The sequence below is a fragment of the Netta rufina genome (assembly GCF_964035555.1).
Source record: "Netta rufina genome assembly, chromosome: 1".
NCBI classification, from domain to species: Eukaryota; Metazoa; Chordata; class Aves; order Anseriformes; family Anatidae; genus Netta; species Netta rufina.
Genome location: NC_140123.1, coordinates 125,394,856 through 125,418,671, shown reverse-complemented (window position 1 = coordinate 125,418,671; position 23,816 = coordinate 125,394,856). Strand labels below are relative to the sequence as shown.

Sequence of the window (23,816 nt, the reverse complement as noted above, 5' to 3'; positions counted from 1 at the left end):
AGATCCTTGGTATTCATTCCATATTGACTGTACACAACAACTACTGTCTCTTTCAGAGATACGTGGTTTGGAACTAAGGATAGGAGGGGCACTGGTGAGAATAGAATGGTGAAAAAAAAATGTAGATCAAAAGAAAAGAACTGAAGATATAGACTTGTACTAAAATGTGTCTACATTTTACAAAAACAGACATACTGAAGCTATATCTAGAACCTAATATAACGTTATTGCTAAAATGCTACACAGAGGGCATTCAATTACTGGGACAGAGAGCACCTTTGGCTACGTTTATTCTGTGATCTGAACTAGTACCTGAATGTTCATTATGCAATTTTAAAATGTCCTAGAATAAACCTTTGCATCTATTCCATTTATTACTTTTATGCAAAGTGCACAGAATCAAATTTGCATCCTAGATTTCTCTAATAGGTAACTCTACCACTTTAGATAAGCCTGAGAGTAAGTGCTGATGGTCGATTTACGCATTTTATGTTTCATGCCTTCAAGTCCAAGCACTCCCATTATTCAATGTGCACCCACACAGGAAATTCTAGTAAATTTACATTGGCATCTATCTATGCACAGATCTCGCAGGCTTACTACTGGATTCCATGATGGGTAATATTCCATCATGAGAACATACAGTCTATAGCTGCCTGTTCTCATGATGGAATAAACGTGCATGTATGTTATTTTGGTCATGATACTGGTAATGTGTTTGTATAGCCACATTTCAACCTGAAAAAAAAAATATATTTTTATCTTCCACAGATGTGTGTCCCCTTAACTGGTTATCCGTTCTCAAATGTCTGCTACCACCATCCATACTACCATGTGGTTAGAGTCACACTGGAAGAACATCCGCCAAGCCTTGTTGCTTCTTTTCACTGCTGCTCTTCTCATTGGGGTCACCATGCTAGCCATTTCATCTAACATTAACCCAATAGGCTACTTCTTCCTAGGGGTAGGTGGAGTATGCCTGATTGGTTATTTGCTGAGCGTGTTTGTTGAGTGTTACTTGAAGAATCGACACCGACATGACACAAATGAGATACCTCCAAACAGACAAAGCCAAGCAGGGTAAGCACCAACTCAGTTATTCCTCTGTGACTCACTCTCTCTCTCTCCTTAAAATCATTTTGTTTTGCTGCCCTTCCACTAGGGAATCAAACACAGAAACCATTTCAGAAGACAAAAGGTTTTTTAGGTTGTTTTCCTTCATTACTCTGGTATAGCTTACAAATGTCTGTGCTATGAATCTCCTTTATCCTGTCCAATACATATTTTCTTCCTCCTGGGAACTGATTCACTAACTATTTCCAAGGTTACCAAGGTTAAACAGATCAGGCCTAGTTTTATCTCCCCTTGAGTAATCAAGTCCTGCCGCCAATGAGTCAGACAAGGAAAAAGAAAAAATGCTGAGGTAATACTGAATGTTAGCTTGGTTTAGTTCTATAAACCTGACCTCCGAAGCAACTGTTCTTTGGCAAACTTTTAAAAAAGAACCTGTAACTGGGTGTGTTTCCAGTCTTAAAAACACAATTTCACATTAACAGGATCTGATTTTGAGAGTCTCTGAATACTCACATTGCTTTTTGGATTCATGCATGTTTGCAGGTTGCACTTTATCACCTAATTCACCCACAATCTGTGTACTATAGTTGAAGAGTTTGTTTATGTTTGCTTCCTTGTCACTATAATCCAGACAATCATTATCCAGCTGCATAATTTGCTTGATGTTCTGAAATGTACGGTGTTGTAAGAATGCAAAAATGTTATTGTGTTTATTTTTAGAAAGATTAGAGAGAAATAAATTCTGTAGTTGTCACTGATAGTTTTGGGGCATTCTAAAAGTAAACTAGTATCTATTTATTTGAACATATGTCCTAAAAGGGAAAACATTTCTAAAGTAACAATTTTCTCTGCAGACATTCTTCTTAAGACAGAATAGCAAATCCTTGTTTAAATGAAATGATTTATTTTTCTCCACTTACATTCTTAAATACTGATGAACGTTGAGCTAATGTGTTAAAACAGAGATAAAAAGCAAAGTCTTATTTTATTCAGAGAAATAACTAGTAATCAGTAACTCCTTGTAGTAAATTGTCACTGCTGGCACATTTTAAACGAGTAGATATCAAGCTAAGCCTAACACATTGAATTGAACAGTGTGTTTTTGTTTTTGCTTTTGTTTTGTTTTTTTTTTAACTTATTCTGGTGAGTGTGGGAAAATGGTCAGATAAGACACTCTCTAGACTAGGAAGCAAGGTATTAAGCTGGCTGGATAAGTGAACTGATGCAATAACAGAATATGACATGCAGTAATACCACATGAAATATCCTGCCTCAGCTCCATCTACTGATTCTAGCATGGCTCTTATTCTACATTATTCAAACTACAAGCCTCTACATGAAAAATAAAATAAAAAATCAGTAAAATAACCAGTGTAACTGACATTCTGCTTTTGTGCATAGGGTGAATGCTGCCTATGAAGCACCTACATACGAGGAGGTGATGACTATGTCAGTTCCAGCAATATGGACAATTGCATCCAATCCAGGCTCAGTGCCCTCACCACTGAGTGAACCCCCCCCTTACAATGTAGCTATTGAATCACCTGCCCAGGAAGAGACTGTGATGGAAACCCTCAGGGTCTCAGTGGCACCAGACACAAGGAGCACCTCTGAGACAGACACAGGCTCCAGGATGCACTTGCAGCTGGTGCTGCCCCCAAGATTGCGATTTACTTCAGACATCCATGAAGTGAAAGGTACTGCAGACAGAGTTGAGCCATTGGAGCCGCTCACTCCACCACCTGCTTATGAGATTGCCATCAACGATGAGGTCTTTGAAGATGTCTTCCAGCCCTCCACAGTATGATTAATTCCACCTTCTATGAAGGCAGGACCAAACCCCCACCAGGCTGAACCTCATGGTTCTCCTGGAGGGAAGGTGAAAGAGCTGATTTTTTTCATGCCTCAAACAGGTGAAGTTTGTCTTATCATTCCTTGAACCAGAGCTGAACTACAGACATAGTATCTACATCCACTACAAACTTTGCACAATTTACATATATACAGTGCAATACCATGATGCTTCATCTTGGCACAAAATAAGCAAAGTCACTGAAGAGAAAATTGCGTGACATACAGCAACAACCAAAACTGGAGATATATCTTTATGGGGGAGAAGAGCGAATCATAAGGAAAGACAAGCTGCCTTGGAAAGGGGAGGAACAGAAACAGCTCTGAGTAGTTTCTGCCTGTGCGTTACTGTTTGCCTGTGCATTACTGTTTGCCTGTGCAAACAGTATCACTGAGAGTTTTGTGATAATCAACCACCCTAACTTTCCTATTGAGAGACTGAGACTGCAGTTCCCTGATTATAAAAGTTTTGGCAGCAACACAAATTTCTGATCTGTGCTGCTTGTTGCTACGCCTCTGCTGCACTCGCACCACATCCTCAGTTGTGCTAACCTTGAGAGGAGGGTGGCTGTATGCATTTGGAAGCTGGCACTACCTAATACCTATCACTTTGCTGCCAACCAGCTCGAGGTTGAAAACCTCACAGCAGTTGTGGCATTATGAAATGACGTGTTATTTATAATGTTCTCATCCTACACAGCCTGCAGGTGATGAACATAAGGAAGACACCACCATTTTTTATTCCAGTGAGAGAGGTCAACAATGGAACACATATACATACCCTCTGCCTGGAGGGTTGGGCTGAGAAGAACCTCATTGAGTTCAGCAAGGGCAAGCACAGGGTCCTGCACCTAGGAAGGAATCACCCCAAGCACCAGTACAGGCTGGCAGGTGACCTGCTGGAGTGCAGCTCTGCAGAGAGGGACCTGGAAGTCCTGGTGGACAGCAGGCTGACCATGAGCCAGCAATGTCCCCTGGTGGCCGAAAAGGTCAATGGGATCCTGGGCTGTATTCGGAAGAGTGTTGCCAGCAGGTCAAGGGAGGTGATCCTAACCCCTCTACTCAGTGCTGGTGAGGCCACACCTGGAGTACTGAGTCTAGTTTTGCACTCCCCAGAACAAGAGGGACATAGAACTACTGGAGTGAGTCCAGAGGAGGACTACGAAGATGCTTAGAGGACTGGAGCACCTGTTGTACGAGGACACTCTGAGAGAAGTGGGCCTGTTTAGCCTGGAAAAGAGAAGACTGAGGGGAGACCTCAGCAATGTATATAAGCATCTGAGGGGAGGGTGAGGATGGAGCCAGCATCTTTTCAGTTGTGCCCAGTGACAGGACAAGAGGCAATGGGCACAAACTGAAGCATAGGAGGTTCTGGCTCAATATAAGATGGCAATTCTTTATTGTGAGGGTGACAGAGCACTGGAACAGGTTTTCCAGAGAAGTTGTGGAGCCTTCTTCTCTGCTGGAGACATTCAAAACCCACCTGGATGCCATCCTGTGCAATGTGCCAAGGGGTTGGACTAGATGATCTTAAGAGGTCCCTTCCAACCTCATCCATTCTGTGATTCTGTGGACCACCAGTTTTGACAGCTGTACAGGAGGGCTTATTACTTTGTTATAGTACAGGCCCAAAGAGATCACTTGAGATATTTTGTCATCACAACAAATGTTTGTGTAGAAAGGTCAATACTCCAAGTTCACCATAACCCCATGCATAGGCATTTCTCTTTGGTACCTGGAGAGGGGCAGTCTGTCTGTCAAGGCTGTGACTGTAGCAGAGAGCACCTGAGAGTAACGGTCACAAAGCACAGGTGGTCTTCATCTTGACAGTTCTGGTTTGGAGCCAGGTTCTAGCTTTCATCAATTAGTGATGCTGTTCAGTCTTTTAAAATGGGCAAGTTAAACTGTTATGCCCTATTAACCCTGTTAAAGTAGTCTGCAGTAAGCAAAGAGACACTCAAGTCCGGTGAATGTCCAAATTAAAAGAGAAAGACAAGAAAAAACAAACATGGTCATCCAGATCTCCTTATGACTGCAGGCAGCAATCATCACAGCATTGTTTCATATGTGTACATCATTTTTAACTCATATCATAGGCTAAAAGCAAGTAAATTATTTCTTATTGTTTGATTCTTTATAGATGAAAATATTTTGTATGTTGTTTATTAATAAACAAGACTACATAAAAACCACCGAGTGGCATTGTTCACTTTTCTTCTCAAAACATGTATTTCACAAAGCCATGATTTATACCTGTTTACATTATGCAGTTTTGATAAACTTAGCTTAGAAAAAAAGTGATGAGTTGATTTCTAAGTCTACATCTGGATCTCTTTATTACCATTAATGATGAACCTGTCATAAAAGCAATATGAGACAAGTTTGCTGGTGATTTTTTTAAAAAATCAATCATTTTCTGCATGTTTCAGAAGGTGTCCTCTGCTTCCTGCATCTGCAAAAGAACAAACCACAATAAACAACAATACAGGTATATAACATGGGAATAGAGTTACGCCTAAGGTAGGCAGCCAGGACTTCTCTCAGTGCCAGGAAGAAATTCAGTTGACTGGCACAGATAAACAGCCAAAAGAAAGACAAAAAGAAAGCCACCAGTTATGAACACTATGGTTTTGTTTTCTTTATCTCTTTCAAGTATCGTCTGTACGGCCTGCGTGCTACTTTTCTTCCTTTTTTTCTTACTCAACGCTAATTAAGCCCTTCGCCTTTATTTCTGCTGCAACACATTAATAACAAAAGCGCTAAAATAGAAGGGAAGAAAAAAAAAAAAAAAAAAAAAAAAAAGGATCACAGAACTGGTATGCTTGCAAAGAAAGCACACCCGTTAATCCCGATCTGCTGACGAAACCCCTTCCGTTAACCCGATCTTGCTCCGACTCGGGTTTCTCTGCCCCCACCAGGCGCCCTGGGACCCCGTTCCCCGGGGGCCAATTTCCCCACAGCCCTTCCCGCGCCGCGGGCAGCACGCACGCGCCGGCCCGTGAGGGCGCGCCAGCCGGCGCACGCGCACGGCGAGGCGCAGGGGCCGGCGGGCGGGCGCGCGCAATGCGCAGGCGCCGTGACTCGGTGCCGTTTGAATCTCTGGGCCCGCGGCGCGCTCGGTGACGGGAGCGCGGGAAGGCAGGAGCGCGGGAAAGGCGGGAGCGCGGGAAAGGCGGGAGCGCGCGCGCGCTGCGCGGCCTCGGAAGCCGGCGGTGGGAGGGGGAGCGCGCAGCTCCCCGGCAGGGCCCGTCGGGGCGGGTGCTGGAGGCCTCTTCCGCCGCTTGTGGAGCGTGCTCCTGCCCGGGGAGGCCCCTCGTGGGGCATCCAGGTAGGATGCTGGGGGCGTGCGGCATGCAGCGCTGTCACCAGGAAGCGCTGAAGAAGAACCGGGTGATGCTGGCAAAGCAGCTGGTCCTGAAGGAGCTGATAGAGCACATGATAGAGAAGGACATCATCACCGCCGAGATGATGGAAATGATCCAGGTAGGCGGCTCGCTGCGCTGTCAGCTGTGTTTCTGCCCCAGCCCCGTGCCCCTCCGGGCAGTGGCAGCACAGCAAAACTACTGCCTGTGCTCTGCTGCCTGTGTTTTGTTGTGTGATTACGCGTGGAGAGCATGCACCAAACAGGTAGGGCTTGTTTGCAACATGCACAAGAACTGTAAGTTACTTTGGGTGATGTTGATTTTGACTGAAATTTAATAAACTGCTAGTTTGCATGCTGGCATGTAGTTGCAGTAGACTGTTCTTCATGAGTCTGTTGGTATCTTCTAGCCCTTTATTGTTATTTTGCGCTTCTCTCTTCTTTTTTTTTTTTTCTTTTTTTTTTTTTTTTTGTAAAGGCGGAAATACTACCAATTTCCAAAATAACCCCGTAGGAGGAAATAAATAAGCGTATTATAAACAAGTATGTTCTGGCACTTGCACGCCTTTCACATTCTTCAAGTACTTCATGTCTTTTTGTAAATTTCATGAAGAATTTTGCATGATCCAAGGCTCTAAAGATGACAAATATCATTCATAAGCTTTTGTTACTTATGCTGAGCAGTGGGTACTTAGGAAAAGAAGTCATTAGAAATGGGTTGGGATAGGCCCTAGGCGTACAGTAATGCACTGAAGACTGCAGAAAGGAGATGCAGGTCTTCAAAGAGAAAGGACACTGATGGTAATGACTGCAGGTGCAAGTCAAGTACATCCTAAGGGTCATGTAAGCAACCGAGAGGCTCTTTGTCAAGTAAGGTTGATGGTCCTGTCTTAAGAACAGATTCTGAAAAACAAGAATGATGAGCTGTTTGCTGGGTGCTACTGCAGATGGTACAAACCTGAGACTGACAATGTTTTTGCAAGGAATAAGGAAAAAACTTTTTGATGAATTTTGACTTGGTGTACACCAAAAGATAATCTGAAATTCTTTGAGACACATCAAGGATACTTGTGCCAAGTCGTGGCAGTTGCAAGCAGTCTTACCTGAAGTAGCTCCTATTCCTAGTGAAAGAGGACAAAGACAGTAGGAAGGTGTTGAAAGTCAAAGGGTGACTCAGGAACTTATAAAGTATGGGTGGTTACTAGAGATGCTCAATTGCTGACCTGCAGTTAGTCACTGGAGGAAAAAAAAAAAAGTCCTTTCAAAGTCAGTATAATGACAATGAGTCTCTTAGAAAATCCTGCTCTAGTCAAGTTGTTTTAAACTAAGACAGAGAGGAAGATTACGGGAATCTTCCCTTCTGGATATAATAAGGAAAAGAAGATGCAGAGATACTTACTAATGGATAATCAGATAGGAGAAAGTTTTTTAGGATGGAAAAGTCAGGTAAATAGTACACTTTCTACACGAAAGTGAGAGCTTAGATGTACATGAATAGAAATAGCAGCCTGATCAAGAGAACAGAGTGACTTAAACTACTGTTGCAGGATATGAAGCTGGAAATTACAGCAAAAACAGAAATTTGACAGGGGCAAGAGGACAACATTCACAACTGAAACAGTAATGCTGCAAAGTATGCATTGCATTTACAGGATAGAAAAGACAGGAATGTTTGCAGAATAGTACTATTCGTTAGAATGCAATAGATGAATAAAAAGTAACAGGCATTTAAAGAAAAGATCTTCTGAGCCAAAAAGCACTTTGTCTTTTTTTTTTTTTTTTTTTTTTTCTGGAGTACTTGAATTTGCAATTGTGTGACACTCTCTGGCTTAAATGTGTGCTAAGGTCTTAGGAGAACTGTTAGGCAGACTGTTCTTGAAAATGCATCATAACACTAACTGTCACGCACCTTTGTGGAAATAGCAGGAGAGGAATGCCATTGACAATAGAGCATAGGTTTTCCTGGATTTGTCAGTATCTAATTTCTATGCACACCTTACCCCACTCAAAAAAAAAATGTCATAGAATGAAGATCTAGATAAATAATTGTTTTAAATTATCTTGTCTTTAAAAAAAAGAATATGCTGGTGATATCTTTCTTTGATTTAAAATAAAATGGAAGAACAAACAAATTGGTTCTGGAAATATCTTAAATAAACAAACTTTTGTTATCTAAGGGAAGTGAAATAAACCAAAGAGCTAAGGGAGGTGAAAGAAGCATGGAATTTAGAATTACAGAATGGTTTGGATTGGAAGGGACCTTTAAGATCATGTAATTCCAGCCCCTCTGCCACGGATAGGGACACCTTCCACTAGAGCAGGTTACTCAAAGCCCCGTTCAACCAGGCCTTGAACATCTCCACAGATGGGGCATCCACAGCTTCTCTGGGCAACCTGTTCCATTGCCTCACCACCTTCACAGTAAAGTATTTCTTCCTAATACCTAATCTAAATCTACCCTTTTTCAGTTGAAAGCCATTACTAGTTGTCCTATCACTACACTCCCTGGAAAAGAGACCCTCTCCTGCTTTCTTGTAGGCCCCCTTTACGTACTGAAAGGCTGCTATAAGGTCTCTGCAGAGACTTCTCTTTGTCAGGTTCAACAACCCCAGCTCCCTCAGCCTGTTTTCATAGGAGATGTGCTCCAGCCCTTTTATGATCTTCATGGCTCTCCTTTGGTCTTGTTATAATACCTCCATGTCCTTCTTGTGCTGGGGGCCCCAGAGCTGAACGCAGCACTCCAGATGGGATCCCCTGAGTGGAGTAGAGGGGGGAGAATCACCTCTCTCAGCCTGTTGGCCATGCTTCTTTTGATGCAGCCCAGGATATGGTTAGCTTTTTGGGCTGCATGCACACATTGCCAGCTCACGTTGAGCTTCTTAGGACCCAACAACCTCAGGCTCTTCTCCTCAGGGCTGCTCTTGATCCATTCTCCACCCAGCCTGTATTTGTGCTTTGGATTGCCCCAGCTCCGTTGCCGGACTTTGCGCTTGGCCTTGTTGAACTTCATGAGGTTTGCACAGGCCGAGCTCTCAACCATGTCCAGGTACCCTCTAGAAGCCTGTCCCTTCCCTCCAGTGTATCAACTGCATCACACAGTTTGGTGTCATCAGCAAACCTGCTGACGGTGCACTCGATCCCACTGTCACCATCAAAGATGTTAAAACAGTGCCGGTGCCAATACTGACCCTGAGGATCACCACTCATTACTGACCTCCACTTGGTCATTGAGCCATTGACCACAAATCTTTGAGTGTGACAATCCAGCAAATATAGACTTGATTTTAGTAAGAAGTTCGTTAAGTAATGAAAGGGACATAACACTGAAGTCCAGGGACAATGTTGATACAAAAATAAGAGCTATTAGCCAATCATGAATGAAGATAGCTTGAAATTTTAGTAGTAGCATTAGATCAGAAAGATTTTGCATTATCATTCCAGTGCTGCAGGACAAAAGCCAAACTGCTTTGAAGAACAAGCTGAATATATTTTATGAAAGAAAACATAATGGTGAGAAAGTCTAGTGCAGCATAGGATTTACACATGTGCCTTAAAGTGATTTGTCTGATTTTCCTATGATTGCTCATGCAGTGTTAGTGTTTGGTTCTGTGTAACTCACCAGTCACTTCGTATCATTTAAAAAAATGAAGAGATCTTGGATCACAGTGATAACTTTAAAAATGGAAGGTCAATTCCATGGAACCCATAAAACGTACTTTCAGTAGCCAGTATTTTAGTATGTGATGTTTCAGTTTTCTACACAGGAAAGGCTCTTATAAATTAGACAGTTTGTTAGCAGATGTTCTGCTAACATGCTAAAAATTAGAACTTCCTGTGAATGTTTTACAGAAATGTAAATTTAATTTTTGATTGTTACTTTTTCTTGTATACTACCATATATTGCTTCATTTGTATAAATGTAACACATTATACATATATAGTGTCTTTCTGGAATTGACTGTGTGAAATAAATATTTTCATTCACACTCTCCAAGAGATTTGTGTATTAGTGCCTGAGACCATAAACACATTGAACGGTAGTGAAAACGGGTTCTGGACTTGGTGTATTGAAAGAGGATAAGCAGCTCCTATTCAGACAGTAACTGGAAGTAAGAGGTTAGAGAGAACAGGGTGTATTACTGTGTGTGGAAATGTATGAATTGTTGGCTTGCTTCATTGTCGTATGCTCTCCCCCTTGAGATAGTGGGAACAGAGGGGTGGGAGTGAAATCAGCTAGGAAAAGCTGTAAAAAAGGATATAGCACAGCAAAGCATGGTGACAGGATATTTACATGAAGGAAAAAGACTGAGTTGTTCTGAAGCTTAACTGAAATGAAAATGAATTGTGTTGGCATGTTACTTTGAGTGTTGGATTTGTTTCTTCTCTGGATCTAGGCCAAGTCTGGGAGCTTCAGCCAAAACGTGGAATTCCTCAATTTGTTGCCCAAGAGAGGCCCTTATGCCTTCTCAGCCTTCTGTGAAGCTCTACGAGAAACCAAACAGCAGCATCTGGAGGAAATAATCTTGAAGACAGAATCCAACCTAAGCAATGGGATTGCACAGGTATGTCAGTTTTAAAAAATAAAATGGATGGGCTGCATTTGGGGTTGGGTTGGGCACACAGGCATTTTTTTCAAATGTTTAGGAAAAATGCTTATAGTGGAAAGGATGCGGTTTGGTTACAAACTGAAATTTGCAGTAGCCTTAGAATAAAAAGGTAGTGAAAAGAATTTGAGATGAAGATAAGTTTCACGCAGAAGCAGAGAATGGTTGAGGTTGGCAGCAACCTCTGGAAGTCATCTGGTCCAATCCTCCCCCTTACAACAAGTTGACTGGGACCATGTCCAGACAGGTTTTGAATATCTTTAAGGAGTGAGACCTCACAACACCTCTGGGTAACCTGTGCCAGTGCTCAGTCACCCAGCTGTGTCGGGATGTTCAGACGGAATCTCCTGTGTTCCAGTTTGTGCCCATTGCCTCTTCTCCTGTGTGGACACCACTGAAAAGAGGCTGTTTCCTTTCAGATATTTTTGCACATTGATAAGGACTCCCTGAGTCTTCTGTTTTTCAGGCTAAGCAGTCCTAAGCCTTTCCTCTGATGAGAGATGCTCCAGTCCCTTAATCATCTTTGTGGCCCTTTGTTAGACTCCCTCCACTATGTGCATGTCTGTCTTGCACTGGCAAGCCCAGAACTGGAAACAATACTACAGGCGTGGCCTCACCAGAGCTAAGTAGAAGGGAAGGGTCACCTCCTATCCAACCTGCTGGCAAGACTCCTAATGCAGCCCAGGATACTATTAGCCTTCTTTGCCACAAAGGCCCATTGCTGGCTCATGTTCAGCTTGGTTTCTATGAGGGAACCCAAGGCTTTTTATTCAAAGCTGCTTTCCAACTAGTCAGCTCCCGGCATATGGGATTGTTCCTCCCCAGGTGCAGGATTGTGCACTTCTTATTAAATTCCATGAGGTTCCTGCATATTCCTACGTTTAACATGTTCTTACTGATGTGTCATCAAGAACACAAAAGCTGCATTATTTTTTTTCTCTAGAATACTTTAATTTAGTGTTCAAAGATTTTCCAAGTAGAAAGCTACTAAAAGACAGTCTTCTCTGCTGAAGGGAAGGACTTCCCTTTCCTAATTTTGTTATCTTTATTTTCACCTTTTCACCATCTGCTGTTGTTAACACCAGACTGAAGGAAGAATTCAATAAAGATTCAGTATTCTCAGTGCATTGAGAAGGATGGGAACTCTCAGTAAGCATGCTTTATACTGAGGAAGAAAGACTAGATACTTCTGAGCAGAGATGTTGCCTTATCAAAATTTATAATTTATTAGACTAGGCAAACGATGAAATTTTGAAAGCAACCAAAAAGAGGAGTCATGGAACACACCCAGTTTTGGCAAAAATAAGAGTAAGGTGTCCCAGAATGGCATTTGGGTAAAAGTAAAGATGAGCAAAGACAGGAAGGAATTTTGCAATAACAGAAGGTGCTGCTGTTATCTTCTCATAATCTGTTTTATTTGGATGTAAACCGTAGTATAGTGTTTTATGTTAAATTGTATGTAATATATATTGAATATATTACAGCAAGTCATATATGTGTATGTAAATACCTATATCTTTTTTCAATGACACCTACAGCATTGTACCGTAGAGAAAAAAATAGATGTCTTTTGCTAGTCTTTTCATGGATTTATTGGATGTCTTGTAGCTTGAACACTTTTATGGATCAGATCTACCACTCCCTTCAAGTGAATCATGTAATTCAAAGAAGCCACGCTGGATTGGTGAGTCACACGTTACATCATGAATACCTGATTGGCTATCTGGTTGGTTGACTCTAATTTATTAATACTCTCTTATTTCAATTTTAGAAATAAGCTTGCCACCACTTTGCTCATCCTCGGAATACAAACTTGTAAATGAATTGACTACATTATGATCAGATGCAAGAGGCAGAAACAGGCTGGAAAATTATATTTAAATAGCATAGTGGAAAGAGAACCTAATTAATTCTAGTCAGCTTCATTTATTCTTACAGGAAATTTAATTGCTTAAATAGAATGTGTCAGTTGTAAAATTTTAGATCTTCAAGGGTTTTCTTTTTCATTTAAATTTACAATAGAGTATAAGTGAGCTAGAGCTGTGGAAAGATACTGATTATTGACAGTATTCCATAACTTAGACTTTTTTCTTAACAAATTATTTTAAGGTGGTATGTAAGGTGGGCCCAACACAGACTACTGTAGCTTCCCATTGAATTCAGGAAATCAACTTTTCTTTATCAAGAATTTGTGACTTACGTCAGGAAACTAGTTGTTGGAATGAATCTCCTTGTTAGTTTTTATATTATATCTGGTAACACCTGAAGAGTACTCATGCATCCTAACCACAGCTTTAACAGTGTGCTGGTTATTAGGAGCTTTCTCTGGTATTAAAGAACAGGTTTCAAAGCTTTTTTTTTTTTTTTTTTTTAATCTACAAAGGGTATAGTTTTTTTTATAGAGCATTGTGGTGGTGATTTTACCCAGATGGGCAGCTGAACTCCACCATGGCTGTTCTTTCACGCCCTCTCCTCAGATGGAAAGGGGCAGAAAAGACAATGAAAAGGGCTCAGGGGTTGAGATAAGGGCAGGGATATAGATCACTCAACAATTACTGTCATGGGCAAAACAGAACCAGCATAGGGAAAGTAATACCGTTTATTGCCTATTACCAACAAGCTAGAGCAGTGAGAAACTAAAAGCCAACAAAAACCACCTTCTCCCCTTCCACCCTCTTCTATGTCCTCTGCCTGAGCAGCACAAGGGAATGGGTGCTGCCCATGTGTCCCCCCATGGGATTCCATCCTTCCTGAACTGATCCCTGCGCAGGCTTCCCTCAAACAGCAGCTCAAGCACTGCTCCCACACGGCTCCATACTATGGGGTCCATCCCCCAGGAGCAAAGTGCTCCAGCACGGATCCCCCACGGCAGCTCCCCCCAAACCCCCTGCTCCTGCGTGGGCTCCTCTCCACAGGCTGCAGCTCCAGCCTGGGGCCTGCTCCTGCGAGGGCTCTCCAAGGGCAGCAGCATCCTGGGCATCTTTTCCATTTCTTAAATATACTTTCACAGAGGTGCAAACAGCGTGGCTTAATTGGCTCAGCTGTGGCCAGCAGCAGGTCCCTTTTGGAGCCAGCTAGAGCTGGCTTTTATCTAACATGGGACAACTTCTGGACTCTCCTCACAGAAGCCACCCGTGCAGCCCCCCACTACTAAAACCACTACCAAAGCCCCCCGCTACCAAAATCTTTCCACATAAACCCAATACAAGTATATGGTCCTCCAGCTGGGAGAACCATGGCTCAAAATTCTGAAAAAAGGATTTCAAGAGACCATGAATGTATTAGCTCAGTTTCTTCAGGACAGGGGAAAGAATGTCTATAAATGGCAACTAGTTAACTCTCATTCCTTTTATCTGCTGCTGACCAGAGGCAAAGGCAGATAAACTAAAAGAAAAAACAAGAGTGTTGCACTTCATGGAAATTAGAAATGTCTAGTTTGATCACTGTTGTACCTGTTCAGCATAAAATGTGAAATAGAATTGTATCCAGTGAGAATGGGCATCTTTTATGGAAAGAAAAAAACTTTTCTAATTTGATATTTCTAGTAATCATCTTCTAGCTCATCAACCTTACTGGGAAATGGATGAGATACTGTACAAAATGACAGCAAAGCACACTGGTCTAATTTTAGATATAAACTCTGTTTTCACACTCTTTAGAACTAAACTTGATAGACATTACATTAACCCACAAATGAGACGGAAAATTAAAATTTGTTGCCAATTAAAAATACAATAAATAGGTATACTGTACCAGTATGTTTGTTTTTTTTTTTCCTGGTGTGTTTCATTGTGTGAGTACAGTCCCTGATGAAACAAAATCTTTAGACATATGGATAGAATAATACAGGAATGTTCCTGTAGACATTCATAAATATGTACTTATGAATATGCAAATTACTACCTTTTTATTTAGTATTTTTGTTGTTGTTATTGGCATTTTTGTTTTGCATAGAACCAGTGGAGCATTCTTTGGATAATGGAGATGGTCCACCGATTCCTCCTGTGAAGCACTGCACTCCAGAATTCTATCATGATCACCAGCGCTTGGTAAGTAGTTGACAGAGGAAATCTCTTTAAAATGTGAGGTATTTGAATATATCAACTGAACATGTACTACTTACAACTGAGTTGAAACGTACTTCATTGGGATGCAGATTAGTGTTACGCTCTTGCTGTAACTGAGAGCTCTTACCAATCACATTTGATTTGATGTAGTTCTCATTTACAAGTGATAAGAAATTCTGAGAAGTTCTGTTATTCTGTACAAATCTCTGTCTGTGGGTTTTGTTTATGAAGAACTTCATGGAATGCCTTCTGTTCTGTTGCTCTGTGCTTGTAAGCTGTCTATATTACTACCTCATATTTATTTGTTTGCATCCCCATCTACCTTCTCTTGTGTTCTGTGTGCTGACACACTCTGCAAATGTCTGCACAATATTAGAACTGTTTTTCAGTACACTGTCACAATCTTTGCTGTTTTAATTGCTAACTGTATTGGGAAATGTCTCCTTAGGCACAAAAATTAGATCAGAGTTCTGTGCAGCCCTGGGTAGAACAACCTGAATTTCTAATCCTTTTCTCTAGCTGCAGAAGTTATGTAGATAGTCGTAGTTATTTTCTTGTTTGTTCTGTTCGTAAAGCATAGGTTGTGGTGATGGTATAGGCTTAAGGAAAACTAAGCATTTCATATAATAGGGCAGACGCTTTACTAGGGTTACACTACATGCTAATGCTTAACATTTCTGTTAAAGGCTCTATGTTGTAACAAGGCAAAGCAGGTTTTGTTTTGCTTTATTTAGGTTTCCCCAACAGAAAGTTACAATTCGGCAACATCAGTGTGAGCCTAATTCACCTCTTTTTATATCTGTGTCTGTTTACACCCTATTTGATATGGTCCTTCAGTATTAAAATTTACTTCCAATTTAGGTCCTTCAGTATTAAATTTACTTCTGGATTACAGGGATTTGCTAGTGCTATTTACTATTGGTTCGTTGTTAGAGTGGGAGAGGCAAGCTTGTTTTGAAGACACCCTTCCTAAATTAGCTCTTTTCCCTACTAACATTTTTTGACATCTTCATAACTTTGAGAACCAGCGATTCATTGTCCCTTTCTGCTACCGTTACGTTCACATGGTATTTTGTATCTCTACTTGGTCCCAACCAAATTTAAGAAATGTTAGCTCAGTCTTTCCTAACGTTGTGCTAGGCCTTCAATGGGTATGATGAAAATATGTGTGGTCCTACTGGTGTGTGTGTGAAAGAAGGAGAAAAACGTTAGCAAGAGTTAATTCACAGTATGAAATGTGTAAGCTGTGTTCCTTTTAAAATAAGAAATAAGGGAAGGTATTACAACATTTTATTAATAGTTTTGTAAGATCATCAGTTGTGGAGTCTTGCAGAAACAGTTGCCTTTGAAACCCTTTGCAATATAAACATTTTTATGTTAAACCACACTTTTTTGACCTCTACCATGCCTTCTCAAAGTAGAAATCCTGCATATTCTTAGTAATCAAGCTAGGACATAGGGCTTAGTGTTCTACTCTGAGACTATATTATTTCCTTGTATAGTCTAAATTCACCAATTTTAAATCTTCTTCTCAGGCATATAAACTGATATCGGAGCCCCGAGGCTTAGCACTTATTCTCAGTAATGTCAATTTCAATTGTGAGAAGGACTTGGAGTATCGCTCAGGTGGAGATGTGGACTGTACTTCCCTGGAGCTGCTTTTCAAGAATCTTGGGTATCAAGTGACTGTCTTTCATGATCAAAGTGCAGAGGTAAGGGGGATCCTAGTACTTCACAAACAGTATGGCTGAGTTTGTAGCTGTTACATGAGCATCTTAAGAAGTCTGCTTTGGTCTAGCTAAGCTTGATCAGGAAGACATGATTAGTCACTTTTGAATAGAAAAGGAAGCTAAGTGGGATGATATCTGCTAGCATACCAAAAATAAGAAACTTGGAAGGCGAAGGAGTTACCATATATCAAATAGGATCACAAAGGACCACAAGAGGTACTGCCTTTGTAGTGTGAGGTGCAAGAATATCTAGACCACACCTGCCATGTGTGTTAATACTGAGAATGAACAGGCTCCAGTTTACTCTAGGTAGCCCTTTCCAGTGTTCTGCTGTCCTAACAGTTATGGTTTGCAAATATTTAAGTGGTACAGAACCTGTTAAAGAGTGTTTTATTCAAGAAGGCAGCGTTTACAACATTCTGAGTCTTCCACACCTGCCACATTATCATATTTCCTGAAATTTTCTGCCTTAAATAGTTGATGTGTTTTGATCATATTTGAATGTCTAAAGTACCAGAATATGTATCTGTCAAGATGGTCCAATATCCCAGCCAGACTCCAGTGTCAGTATAAAACCTGTGTAAAGTATCAGTTGCTTTCTCCTGTGTTAAATCCACATATACCAACTCTGGTATTTGCTTTGTCCCCCTGTTGGACAGTATGGAAAAGCAGAAGTCCTAAGTTATTCCTACTAAACAATGTTATACTTAGGACAGAACAATGCACAAACGAAAAAGAACATTTTGCTATTTGTTATGAAACAGATGTCTTTTGTCCTGTAAATCTGATGTATGTAGTTTATTCTGTAACTGGAGGGCCATTTTTATTTTTCCCTTCACATTAGCCCGTTTTCCCTGTGTAATTCTGGGAAGGATTAAGCATTTTTTCTCTCTTCCAGGAAATGCAGAGTGCATTGGAGAGATTCTCTAAGCTGCCAGATCATCGAGACGTGGATTCCTGTGTAGTAGCTTTACTTTCCCACGGTGTAGAGGGTGGAGTTTATGGAACTGATGGCAAACTGCTACAGGTATATTACTTTGTCCTGTTGTGTTGTAGGTTACATCTTGGAAAGTAAAAATGGAAGGAGAAAAAAAAAAAAAGGAAAGTGAATTGGTAGGGAAGCTGAGGATTTACATTTTTAAAAAAGCAAAAATAAGAGCTTGTGGGAAGAAAATGGCAGAGAGAGCTATGAGAAGTCTGTAAGATAAGGAATGACATAGATATATGCCAGATAAGAAAGTTATTACCCTATTCTCTCTTCCTGTTACATGTACTAGGTAGAGCGCATGATCTCATACTAATAGGAGCTTGGGGTGCAGTGGATATTTGTCACAGAGTTAGTAGATAAAGGATAAAATATCGAGAGCAGTGAGGTAATAACTAAAATACAGGGAAACAAGGTGACACTGAGTTTGGCTCACAGAAGGCTGCAATAAAGAATACTTAGCTTTTTTGCTTCTCTCAGTTGCAGGAAGCTTTCCGGCTCTTCGATAATGCAAACTGCCCATATCTCCAGAATAAGCCCAAAATGTTCTTTATTCAAGCCTGCCGGGGAGGTGAGTGCCCAAATACTGGAAGCCATGATTTGGCATGCCATTAAGGCTCATTTTACACACACACACCCTCACATTCAACTTGCTGTCAACTCTCCTCTTTGCTTCTCTCAGGTGTAAGTGGGATCCATATTCACCTCCCTCTGCCCTGCTGCTGCCACTGCATCTGTTGCTCTGTAAGTGTCTTTTGCTCTGCATGAGGTGTGTGCATTGACTTGCAGACCCCAGAGCACCTCAGATGTAACACTCTATCACAGCCCACTCATATATTGAAACTTTCTCTTGCTACATCTGCAATAGGGGGAGTGGGGCTTACCGTGCATCAAATTACAGCACAGCATGGCGTGGTACACTAGCACTGGAGTCTTGTCTGAATACTTGTCTTTCACTTGATCCTGGATATGTTGTCTCTTGTTTTGTTGTCTCATGAGCTATCAAAGTTAGCTGTTACTTTTTTTTTGTTTTGTTTTGTTTTCTTTTACAAATGTCCTTCTTTCAATCTTTTTTTCACATACTGTTGTGATTATAAAATTGTTCTCTTAATTTGTTCTTTTATCACTCTTTATGTTCCTATTGCTTTTTTCTTAATTTTGCTATTCATTTTTCTTCCTGTTGTAACTAAACATATGTCTATAATAAACTGCTTTTCAGATCTGATAATGGCCAAATTTTTCCCTAAAGTGGACTTAAAAGGATAGCTGTGAAACCACAAGTGCTCCAAAGAGAAGTTCTGTCTTAAAAGCTTTGTTTTTTTCTCTTATGATAGAAAAGTTCTCTTTTCTAACAAGTATGCGTTTTCCCCTTCTTGTTTTTTTGGTTTGTTTGTTTTTAATTTTCTCTGTTGGGTTTTTTTTTCCATTTTAAGCTGAGCTTTATAGTTTGTCCTCTAGGCAAGAGCATGTTTCCTTCACTTATTACCATATTTCATCCTAATATGGGAAAAACTATAAAGCCTAGGTAAAGTATCAAAAATATTTGAGTATATTTGAGTATCAAAAATATTTGATTCTTTAAGCATTTGGGAATATTTAATGTGCATCTTCACAGTATGTATTCAATGCATTTCTGTTCCTCATGTTATTGAATGTTTAAATATTCTTGAACAAATGTGAACATGCAGATTCTTAACAGTATAGAAATAAGTGTAATAAGCCAGAATTGAGTGCTGACCTATTAGGTAATTAGGTTTATTTGACTGTAATGTTACTATAATGGATCTGTTCATGTTAAGACATATTGTTTGGCCTTCCTCTTCCCAAAAAAAAAATTAGGAAAGAGTGAGAAGCTTGCTATGCAGAATGCTGCAGAACTGGGATATTGCAATAGGCAAAGGACTGAGACTTGAGCAAATGAAAGGGGAAAAACAACTTTATTTTATTTAAATACATTTTTTAACCCCGTGTGTAAAGCTTGATTAATAGTCAGAGAGGAATACTAGTTATGAAGCAATTGAGCTGTCAACAAAATGTATGCCTTTTGATGCTCGCATTTAAAAGTTAGACTAGGCAATGCTGCTTAAAAAAAAAAAAAAGGAAAAAAATGTATTTAAAAGGCTGTCCAAGTAGTGTGGACAAGTAGTAGATTAGTAATCAATACCTCTATGCTTTGCAAGTTAGCTGAAACCAGTTGAAGTAAAATGAGAAATGCAGAGGATATTTTTCCCCTAACTATATGTAATAAGCCTCATCTTTCTTCTATTAATGACATATGAAAAAATGCAGATAAAGAAGAGTTGATACGGTCTACTTCATTTCCAAAGGACCTTTGGAGGGAGTCTACTAAAAAATTGTGGTCCAGTTACTGTCATGGATCAAAAAACAATGGTGACAAAAATCAGTGAGAAAAGATAACTAGTCAGATTTCACCATTACATCAACTGAGGCTTTAAAGCTGTTTAGTATCTCTGTTTAATATAGTTGGTTCATCAAAGTGAAGAACTGTGATAAATATTGACAAATGTGCAGTTGGCAATTATTGCAATCAATTGGGAAAAGTGAAATCTAGGAGCTTGAGAGAAATTTAAACAGATTGGATCTGTTTGGATAGCAGTTATTGGTGATATAAATTAGAGCTTGAATATGCAAAGTAATATATTGACATAGTTAATGCTTTATACTTTTTAGTTACATTAGTAAGTTGATTGGAATGATGTTTGAAGACATGCATAAAGAAGACCTCTAATTCTAGATTTTTAATGAAAAAAATTTTGATTTGATACACTGGAATATGGAATGATGATAGCGTGAATAATACAGCTTGACTATAAAATTACCTTCTTATCTGAAGTAACATGCTGTAAACAGTACACTGAAGTTTTAAGATCACATAGAACAAAAATGGATTGGAGAAGAGTGATAAAAGGCATGGGGAAAAAAAGTGTGGTTAAAAATGGAAAAAAAAAATGCATTGCTATCTGAAAGAGAGGAGGAAGAAACATAATGGAGTACTCACTAAATTTTGAGCTAGGGAACCATAATCATAGACTATATGTAGCCTTTTTTTTGTAATTGCCTATGTAGACAATTACACTTCTCCTGCTGTTGTTTTCATTTTGGAGGAAAAGAAGAACCATCTTGCTGCATTATGAACTGACCATCTCCTGTGTGTGTTTACAAGATGCAACTAGTGCCACTGCCTGTAAAAGGGTTAGAAATCCAAACACTTTTCTTAGGTACAACATAGCAACAGAGACCTAGCACTATCATAACAGGAATGCCTCTGAAATGGATGCTTATGCTTCCTAGATCTAGAATCTAATTCACACTGTTAGGAAGTAAGTAGAGCAGTAGATTTTTGTCTTATAATACAAGAACAAAAGGGCAAAATTACATAGAAAGCCTGTAAAAATGTAGTTTTATTTTTCTTGCAACATAGCTGGACTCTTAATGTTATTGCCACTATTGTTAGTCTAGATTACAATGAAAAATCTGTATCATGTAAACAAACAATTGAGACTATCTAGAATTGTCACAATACATATTAGTGAATCCTAGAAAGGGTATTAAATGTTTTCCAGGTTTTAAAGTCTATGTACTGTAGATGTCTGTCTGTAGTGTTTGGAGTCAAAATATTTTTGCACTTTCCTATTACACATATTATGGTTTTGATTGAAGCAAATGGTATTATAGTTAGGATTTTGAAGGTGAGATATTTGGTCAATGTTTTCTTGGAGTTAAACCATAGCAACTAACGTTACAGCTCTTGTTTGCATACTGCAATAAGTAGGTACTAAGCACTGCAAACTAGACTAGTCATTTTTTGAATTTCTAAGTTAGGCAAAAGTTGAAAATAGAAGCTTTTAGGGCTAGGTATCAAATCCTTCCACCGATCATGAAGAACTCTCAGAAATTTCTTTACTTTGCCAATTATCTATATTAATCCGCATGGGAAAGAAGAAAAAAAATCAATTGCTGTGTAGACTATCAGTTGCATTATACTGAACACGTTCAGCACTTGTTGGTGTCTGTGCTAGTTTGTGCAGGAGAACTTTCAGATGAGTTTTTAAAACAGCTGAAAAAGCTAACTTTTCACACAGAAGCTTTCAGCTTGACATTCGTTGTGGCGTTGCTGACAGGGGCCCAAAAGTAAGGAAAACTACATCCAGCAATTTCTTCAGATAATTTCTTCTTTTCTTATAATTTATCTTTTTCCTTCTTATTTGTTGTCCCTCACACCCTTCCCCTCCTTCTTCCCCCCCTAGATGAGACAGACCGGGGAGTGGATCAAAGAGATGGTAAAGAACGGTCAGATTCCCCAGGCTGTGAGGAAAGTGATGCAAACAAGGAAGAAAATGTCAAGCTGCGTCTGCCTACATGCTCAGATATGATCTGTGGATATGCATGTCTGAAAGGTACTGGGGAGAGGCACTAATTCTTAGAGATTAAGGAGTTTATATGTGTCTGTCTTCCACAGGAACTTCATTGTATATGCTCTTTGTTCTCAGGCACTGCAGCCATGCGAAACACCAGACGTGGATCCTGGTATATTGAGGCACTCACCTCTGTGTTTGCAGAGGACTCCTGCGACACTCATGTGGCTGACATGTTGGTGAAGGTGAGATGTAATGCCTTTCCACTCCCACACTTACCTGGTTTCTGAAGAACCTTCTGTTGCTTCAGCTTGCTAGGACTAATATAATCTTTAAGTAAGTGTTGTTGCTCCATTCATAGCAAAATTATTACTTCCTTTCCCATTTAAATATGTATTTATATTCAATTCCACATCAGTTTAATCAAAGTAAAAATGCAGTGTTTGACTCTTCCCATTACACTTGTGTGGCCACATGATGAATTTAGGAGGAGAATTAATCTGACTTGCCAAGCACCACTTTTCTTAGATAGAAATAGTATTTTTTTCAGGTGGATTTCATTGCCTGAACTGTCTCGGTATGTAGCAGCCAACATTTGTACTTACATAAGGGAAAGATTTAAGAAAATGGGAGGACAGAGTGAAGACTGCAGTGTGACCACAGTAACTTGAGCTACTGTGAAACTGCACTCCAGTTCTTTATCCTTCCTGTAGTTTAGAAAACTGGTATACCAGCAACTAATTAATAAGATAAGCAGAATAATTTGCGAGTAAGGAAAGCGATGATACTTTCCTTACTTCCATTTTCTTAATCCTTACAGTCACTTTTTTTTTTTTTGTTTTAATCTTATTTTTAGGTGAATAGACAAATCAAGCAACGAGAAGGTTATGCCCCAGGCACAGAATTCCACCGCTGCAAGGAAATGTCAGAATATTGTAGTACACTCTGTCGGGACCTTTACCTATTTCCTGGTTATCTGCCAGGCAAATAACCCTGCCAGCTCCACTTGAAGAGAGATACTGCCAAAACTGAACTCTCAATATGGATGTCTATGTTTCTATTCTTACGGGCTGTGGCATCAGATGCCCAAGCAAGGAACGCATCTTTATGTTTGGCCAGACCAATTATTGATGTCCTTTTCTAAGATAATTTAGCAACTCTTTGTAATCTGATTCAGTTCAGGTTTTAAAATTCTAATATTCTGATTTATTCCATATGTATGGACATTGCTGAAAACAGATCAGCATTGCAACTAGGAAAATGTGGAAACATCCTTTGGAATGAGACATAAGGACATTTGTTAGAAATGTGAATGCAAAAAGGGAAACAGACTATTCATACCAATTTTGGAAAAGATAAGTATTTTTAAAAGGAAAAGGTTTCATAAAATGCTACTTATGCTTTTATTTTTATTTTTTAAGTACTTTCTGCCTGGTTCTTCATGCATGACAGTCAGGTTCTGTGTACATTAGAGAAGAACTCTGTAGCGAAGGAGAGTCCTTCTCTCTAAAATGGAGTGTTACTGTTTTCAGTACTTGACATTTACCACTACTACCATCTTGATCACTGTAAGTCTATTTTTGTGCATTTTTTCTGTAGTCAGGTTATCAAGAGAACTCTAGAAGAGTTATGCAAGACATCCTGGGTTATTAGAAAAACAAATGGAAATCCAGTATTTCTCATACAGATGAGTCTCATTAAAATGCCCCAGAAATAATTTTGAATCCAGAAATTCTAGATTAGCTCATCGTAGTCCAAGTGGAAACAA

General features: G+C 39.8%; 2 protein-coding genes across 3 annotated transcripts; both read left to right on the top strand.

Moving 5' to 3' along the window:
- Positions 1-832: 832 nt before the first annotated feature.
- Positions 833-2,881, top strand: TMEM139 (transmembrane protein 139; the record flags this gene model as incomplete). The annotated part of the gene is made up of 2 exons (XM_084288540.1): positions 833-1,080; positions 2,476-2,881. 2 exons carry the CDS (start codon positions 833-835, stop codon positions 2,879-2,881), a joined length of 654 nt encoding a protein of 217 aa, XP_084144666.1.
- Positions 2,882-6,069: 3,188 nt separating this feature from the next.
- CASP2 (caspase 2) lies at positions 6,070-23,158 on the top strand. Of its 2 annotated transcripts, none has more exons than XM_084286944.1 (10): positions 6,070-6,408; positions 10,681-10,848; positions 12,499-12,574; positions 14,845-14,939; positions 16,493-16,669; positions 17,586-17,714; positions 18,159-18,243; positions 21,941-22,090; positions 22,184-22,293; positions 22,905-23,158. In XM_084286944.1, exons 1-10 carry the CDS (start codon positions 6,259-6,261, stop codon positions 23,037-23,039), a joined length of 1,275 nt encoding a protein of 424 aa, XP_084143070.1. In that variant the 5' UTR covers positions 6,070-6,258; the 3' UTR covers positions 23,040-23,158. The 2 variants fall into 2 exon arrangements, with proteins under 2 accessions (XP_084143070.1, XP_084143069.1); XM_084286943.1 differs by having other exon boundaries at positions 18,153-18,243.
- Positions 23,159-23,816: the final 658 nt, after the last annotated feature.

Excerpts from the sequence above, each read along its gene's own strand:
- CASP2 (XM_084286943.1), top strand. The coding sequence starts at position 6,259 with ATGCTGGGGGCGTGCGGCATGCAGCGCTGTCACCAGGAAGCGCTGAAG. Across the intron at positions 6,409-10,680 it reads AGATGATGGAAATGATCCAG|GCCAAGTCTGGGAGCTTCAG; the intron begins GTAGGCGGCTCG and ends CTCTGGATCTAG. Across the intron at positions 22,091-22,183 it reads TGGATATGCATGTCTGAAAG|GCACTGCAGCCATGCGAAAC; the intron begins GTACTGGGGAGA and ends CTTTGTTCTCAG.